The sequence below is a fragment of the Nannobrachium achirus genome, assembly GCF_963921795.1.
Source record: "Nannobrachium achirus genome assembly, chromosome: 10".
Taxonomy (NCBI): Eukaryota; Metazoa; Chordata; class Actinopteri; order Myctophiformes; family Myctophidae; genus Nannobrachium; species Nannobrachium achirus.
In genome coordinates, this window is record NC_137819.1 from 38,533,256 (window position 1) to 38,540,510 (window position 7,255).

General features: G+C 41.6%; 1 protein-coding gene across 1 annotated transcript in view; it reads right to left on the reverse strand.

Annotated features, from left to right (window-relative positions):
* enpp2l (ectonucleotide pyrophosphatase/phosphodiesterase 2-like) overlaps positions 1–6,512 on the reverse strand; it is a 43,680-nt gene extending 37,168 nt beyond the window's left edge. Inside the window, exons 1-3 of the mRNA XM_080734453.1 lie at positions 6,105–6,512; positions 2,260–2,362; positions 655–807 (exon numbers count right to left, since the gene is read on the reverse strand). Coding sequence (XP_080590579.1) covers positions 655–807; positions 2,260–2,362; positions 6,105–6,122 — 274 coding nt within the window. The 5' untranslated portion in view covers positions 6,123–6,512. The remainder of the gene's footprint in view (positions 1–654; positions 808–2,259; positions 2,363–6,104) is intronic.
* Positions 6,513–7,255: the final 743 nt, after the last annotated feature.

The following is a 7,255-nucleotide window of genomic DNA, read 5'->3' on the forward strand; positions in this document are numbered from 1 at the left end:
ACATTTAAAAAGATTAAAAGTTGAAATATGGAGATACAAAGGTTTATACCCGAATGCAATGATATGTAGAATGGCAGGCACTTCTACAGAGCTGATATTATTATTAATAATAATAGTAGTAGTAATTATATCATTATAGTGGTGGTAGCATTAGTTGTAGTTGGTAATATTAGTAGTGGTGTACATCTAAATGGTTGCAGTAGTAGTAGTAATAGCAATATCATTAGTAGTTTTAGTAGTATTAAGAATAACAGTAGTAGTTTTAATGCTAATATAGCAGTAGTCGTATTATTGTTAGTAGTAGTAATAGCAGTAGTTGTTCTAGTAGCAAGGCAAGGCAAGGCAGTTTTATTTGTATAGTACATTTCAACAAGGCAATTCAATGTGCTTTACTTTACACAGAACATCAAGCAAAGGAAACACAATTATACAAAAACATTAGGATGCATACAACAGCTACAATTACAGTGCAGAAAAGAAAAATAAATAAGAAAAGTAAGTCAATCAAAGGTCTTTAGTTGCATTTCAAAAGTGTAGTAGTATAGTAGTGGTAGTAACAAGTAGAAAAATAACCCCAGCAATACAATCACGTACAGTATACATACATTAACAGCATAGTATTAAATATATCGAAGCAGACTGCATAAACCGTACCTGTTTTGAGGCAGAGCTCGTCAAAGTCAGTACAGCAGCTGTAGTAGGTCTTACACAGGTTGTCACATCTGCACGAAATGGAAGTGTCAGCCTCCTCCAGTTCAAAACACCTCCCCTTACAGGTGCCTGTTGGACTCGTGACGATAGTGATAGCTGGTGGGGTGGAGAGGAAATGAACTATGGCTTTGTTCAGACTGCAGGCAAGTCAAATACGATCTTTAGGAATGACTGTCCACGCTCTCGTTTGCAAGCGATCAGATCTGATTTGTGTTTTCAGAGACACCGTCAATTTATATTAACGGTGTTGGTTGCTCAGTGCCGTCTTTATTGTCACCTCACAGGTTTACAGGTGTAAAGAAGTGGGTGAAATGATTATTATCAGTATTCCTTTTTTCAGGTATACTGGTTGTGAGTTTGTATCTGCTGTTTTTGGCGAACAATCAGGCTTCAGTGTCCGAGTGTCCAGACTCAAGACACATCTTTAGAAGTCAGATTTGAGACGCATTTCAAACCACATCTGATTCGCAGAATTCTGTTTCCGTGTGCTTTTTGGCTTTTTAGACTTAAAGTACAACTTTGTTTTTTACAACAAGGGTTCATATTTTAGATTGTAATTAGAGAAAAGCAAAAGTGAGTGTTAAAATGTTTTCATTTGCTTCGTTCTATTGTTTTATTGCATTTACCATGCTAAAATGTGGGGCATGCGTACGCATGGGGGCATGCGTACAAGTGGCTAAATATGTCTTTTTAACACAAAAAGCCAGCAGTTTCTTTTTTATTGCTATTTACAGTAACACTACTAGCCCCCATAAGTCACATCCAACCATGAAAGGTTGCGTTGTATCTTGGGAATGGGCTTATTCTGTGTAAAATGACATATTTAGTCACTTGTACGCATGCCCCCAACCACCTAAATAAGAATCTCTAAAACAATAGAAAGAAGTAAATGAAATAGTTTTAACACTAATCTTTTATATTCTTTAATTACAATCTAAAATATGAACCCTTGTTGTAAAAAAACAAAGTTGTCCTTTAATCTGATTCCAATGTGGACAGGCAAAAAAATCTGATTTGGGCTGACAGTCTTAACGTAGTAATTCATTAATTACTAGCCTAGTTATGAAAGGAAGACTAATTGGATCCGACAACAGGGAGGAATACATTATTTCTGTGCACTGATGGTGTGTCTAACACATAGTGGAAAGGTGAGACAGTAGATCAAAATGTTAAGGCCTGTCCATACTCTATCTGAAACCCGTTCAACTACTAAATGACGTCACTCTGAACTTCTGAAAACCATTACGCCGAATTAGAGTTCGGAAAGCTGCACGTCGGGATGTCGGAACTCTCCGACTTTAGGTTTTGTTTTGGAGAAAGTATGGGCAGGCCTTTACAATCTTTCCTTTCATAGTCTTTTTTGGACACACGTCTGTTGCACAATAAAGAACATTTGGTATGAAGCAAGGCAAGGGCTTGTAAAAGAAAAGATACCAGGAAATTAGGTGATAGTGACAACAATCTTTTGAAATAAGGAGCTCTAGCAAATTCAGTTAAATGAAACCATACATTCATAAAGCAGTAATCGACATCCATGTCTTGTCTTACTCTTGGGTGGCGGCGGAATTTCTCCTTCTCCAGGTCGGCTAGCTTGGAAGACATATGCTCTGCTGACGTCACTACCTAACAGGCAGGTCAACACCACCACTACCTGAGGACGACACAGTATTAATGGACATTTTATTTAGCCTGCTGGTACAGTAAGTATAGCTCTTATATTCCAGATGGAGATAGGAAGAGTTGTGTCATCTCCGTTCACTCCATCTGACATCCAAAAATGTTACAGCAATGGCCACAGATCTCGCAAACAAGGAATTTCCATGTCATATTCAACATTATATCAAGCAAGCAAGACATCTTTAAAACTACCTGCTGGATTGGCCTGGAATTTGCTGTGCACAAATTTCCCTTCTTACACAAATCCAAAATCTAATAGATGGATTACCATTGAACTTGAGCTGAGTGCATTCATGCACCCCAGAGGGAGAAAGACATTGATGATTTGACTACTGTAGCAGAACACTTGAGAGTCCTACTTGCACACAGGTCTGAAGGGGGGATGAATCCTAACCTATGATCAAGACCTAGTCTTCACAATCTCTTCCCCTCTTTTTGCCAGTTATTGAGAATTCTACAGCATCTGACAACTACTGTACAACTTAACATAATATAGAATAAATGGTTCATTTATATAGCACTTTTATCCAAAGTGCTTTACAATGTGCATTACATTTACCCATTCACACACACATTCATACACCAGTGGCGGTGGAAATCATGCAAGGCAACAACCTGCTCACCGGGAGCAACTTGGGGTTCAGTGTCTTGCCCAAGGACACTTCGACATGTAGACAGGAGGAGCCTGGATTTGAACCATGGATCATTGGCCAACCTTCTCTACCTCCTGAGCTACAGCCGCCCATACTTATTATCATCGTCATAGCCCTCGAAGACAAAAAAGGATTTTTGTTGTTTTATTACGTTTCTCAAGAGTCAGTTATACGGTTTCATTTTGTGATTGGTGGAATCATGTCAGTGCTATCAATGGAAGCCCAGTTGTTATTATGATAATATTATCAGTGCACTGAGAGTCAGGACTTTGACTGGAGCGTAATGGAAATGGCAAGAAAATTTATAGATTTTTTCCCCCTTTTGTTTTATTTTTTTTTGCTTTTTACCCCCTTTATCTCCCCAATTTATGCAGATGGATTCCTTTCTCACTACTGTTGTATCCTACTAACATACTTGCCAGTGAGGAGCCCACCCACCACTCCCCGCTGACAGGTGCCGCCTCAGCCCGTAGGATAAATATCGCCCTCCCCGCCCAGCTTTCCTCCCCAAAACACAGGCCAATTGTGTTTGCATATAGACGCTCGACAAAGCAGGATGCACCACAGAGGTTCTGAACCCACAGTCTCTGTGGTGCAGGGCAGGCACTTTATTACTGCGCCACCCAAGTGCCTAAAGCAGGGGTCTTCAACGTTTTCAGGGCAAGGACCCCTTAGTTGAGAGAGAGATGAAGCAGGGACCCCCACAACCTTTTCATAGATTCCATAGTTTCATCGTTTGACAGAAAAATCATCAGTGTATTTTGGATTCAAGTCAATTTGTGTTTTCAGATTGAGGTGCCACTTGAGGCAACATTACCTAATAAACCTGACCTTCTACTCTGTACTTAGTCTGCCCTTTTTCCCCTCTACATCAAACCTCTTTGCTGAAAATAGCTGATCTACAAGCTCACAACGTCTCGCAGCGTGAGAGGCTACAGTTCTCAGAATATGGACACTAGGGTTCAAGTGAATCAAGTTGTTAATATAAAAAGGACTAGAAGATTTGGAGGACCCTATAGTAACTCAGACCCCCTGTTGAAGACCACTGGTTTAGGTTTCTACAGCATCAATAGGATTCAAAATAGACACACAAAGCATAGACCTTGATAACAACAAAGACAGTCACTCAAGGTTAACAGGCCGGCAAACATTTAGCTATTGCGTGCATTGCAAAAAGAGCTTTCTCAAACTATGATTCAGGGCTAAAAGCCTAGATTAAAATGCTACAGTATGGAGGCCTAGTGTGCTGCATGGGACCATATTCCACATCATGCATTCTGTCCAAGTGTCCTTGAGCGAAACCCTGCGGCACACTGATTGTTGCACTGAAAAACTGCCTATTGTTAAATAAGTGAAATAACCCACCAAAATGAGAATACTGTATGTAAGCTTGTTTTTATCAGCCTGACTCAGCTCAGGGGAAGAAAGACTTGACAACATGCTCTCATGCTAGGGCTATCCGTAGGCGACAGGGATTAAAGGTATCACAATGCAAGGAAAATGCATTGGTCTACCATATTTCATGCATAAAAAGGCAATTCAAAGTGCTTTGCATACAGCATTTATTGTAAATAAATAAACAGAAAGCTGGTTTTACTAGGCTACAACAAATGGGACACTAACCTAACCCATATAGTGATTGGACTTGAACCCATACAATAATTAAATTTGATTCTAAAACTGCTGTATATATCTGGTACTTCAACAACTCCAGGTAATAATAACCTCACAAAAGTGATATGGGGCTCAGGGACACACCAGGGAAGTCCATCAAACTATTTATACAACAAATTGGAGAGAGAGAGAGAGAGAGAGAGAGAGAGAGAGAGAGAGAGAGAGAGAGAGAGAGAGAGAGCATTTGTGAAAGGGGGAACAGGGGGTAACCATTAACTGTAAAGCTTTGTTTACCTACACCCCTTCATGTTAACAATCTGTCACTGTTGACAGGAGTGGCAATTAATCATCATCAGTCATTGCCAAAATAATTAAGAGGCATATGGCCGTCAATGGCAGAGAGAGCAGTTTGTAAAAGGGAGGACAGGGGGTAACCCATTAACAACAACACTTAGTAAGGCTTTGTTTACCTACACCCTTTCATGTAAACAATCTGTCACTGTTGACAGAAGTGGCAATTCATCATTCATCATCATACAGTAGGCTATCTACCGGCTGACGTTGTCAACAGAAGCACAAAGCCTAGAAACAACATGACAGAGCAATTAACAGACGTTTTGTGTCACCGATGAGACCTTGCGCTCACAGCCGCGGTAGATCAGGCTGCTCAGCCTATCGTCTGTAGTAAAAATACAAAATACCCTTTCCCTACTAACCAAAACTAAGACGGTTCTAACATTTTGAATGCTTACTTTCCTTGGTGGCAACACTCGGAGCCCCCCACCTCATGTCTAAAATACACTTTTTGTCCAGAAAAGAAAATATGTCACCTGAAGTTTTAGCTACTCAACACCGCCCTCTACAGATCTTGCCAGTATACATTTCCATAGACCAGATTTTGCCTTCCGGTGAAATATTTCCTTTTCTGTCAAAAAGGTGTATTTTAGACGTGAAGTGGGGGGCTCAGAGTGTTCCCACTAAGGACAGTAGGCTTTCAACTCGCTAGAGACGCCTTTGTTTTGGTGAGTAGCGAAACTGTATTTTTTATTTTGTACTACAGACGAGAGGATGCGCAGCCTTTCCTGCGGCGCAAGGGCTCATCCTCATAGCGTTAAGGAGAACTCTTTCTGACGCTATATGGACCAGAGCTAAACAGACGTCCTGATAATACTTCAATAAAACCCACTTATGTAATGTCACTAGTATGCTTTGTAGTCTTTCAACTATTCATAGTCGTGACTTCTTCTCATAATATATATAGAAGTGCAGTTCGCAGGTCGATAATAATGGCCGGCCGCATCAATTCTGCAAGACTGCAATATCCCCACCAGGATCGAGGAGCAGGCAGCAACTAGTTGCCGTGAAAACACAATTAAATGCATGGGGGGGGGGGGGAAACGATACCCCAAATTAAATTATTAACACAAGCGGTCTACAGTCTTACCGTACCAAAATTCCCAGAAGCATGATGTTCCAAATTATGCAGTATGATCCGCTTTTTGCATTCCCGGTAATAAGTCAGCAGAGACGCTGTCTGTCCGAATCAATGGCAAGGACGCAGAGCTAGGGGGTCAACTCTCTCTCTCTCTCTCTCTCTCTCTCTCTCTCTCTCTCTCTCTCTCTGCGGGTGGGGGGGTCAAAACACTCTCTCTGTCTCTCCTTTCTCCCTTTCTCTCTCTCTCTCTACTATGCAGGGGGATCAACTCTCTCTCTGACTGTCTCTCCTCTCTCTCCCTCTCTCAATGCAGTGGGGGCATCTCTCTCTCTCTCTCTCTCTCTCTCTCTCTCTCTCTCTCTCTCTCCCCTTGCTCTCTCTAACTCTCTCTCTCAATGCAGTGGGGTCAACTCTCTCTCTCTTGCTCAATCTGCCTGTCACCGTTGGCTCCTCTCTCTCTCCTCTGCTCTGCTCTGTTTGCCTTGCGCCGCTGGCTGAAGTGGGGATGGACTAATAGTGACAGGCTGACAGCTGTGCTCTCTGGTACAATGCTTGGGGTCGGGGTGACGCTCCAACACTGCTGTCAGCGTTTCACTGTGTGAAGCAAGGTCCATTCACTGAGAGGTAGAGTAGAGAGATGTACCGGTAGGCTACTACTGGGAACAACTTGGATGATTTACAGTAACCCAACTTTCTTGAACTAATCCATCCATCCAATTCTACACTTGCACAATACTAGTGTACTTACTGCGTAGGTAATATAGCAGGATATGATCTGATCCTCTTATCAGGATTAAATCTCATTTCCCAGAAACCCACCTAAATCCTATATGTTTAATGCTGGCTGCGTGGGCTGGCTGCGTGGGCCTGAATCTCTGTGATCTGTTTACTTACTGTCACAATGCAAAGAGAGCAGTCAGTTACCCAATAATGCCATGTCCAAAACGGCACTGCTTTGGGTGCCACTTGTATGCCTATGTCAGTGTGTAGGCGTAGGCCTACTGTACATAGTCTGGGTGTTCCTAAAATCATTTCCATACCATATGCCCTCACCACTATGTAATAAAGATTGCCCACTTCAACAAATGAGTCTATTAGCAATGCCCAGCTTCAACTACACAACAGGAACCATTTAACCATCCTTTCTTTATAATAACAGTTTAGT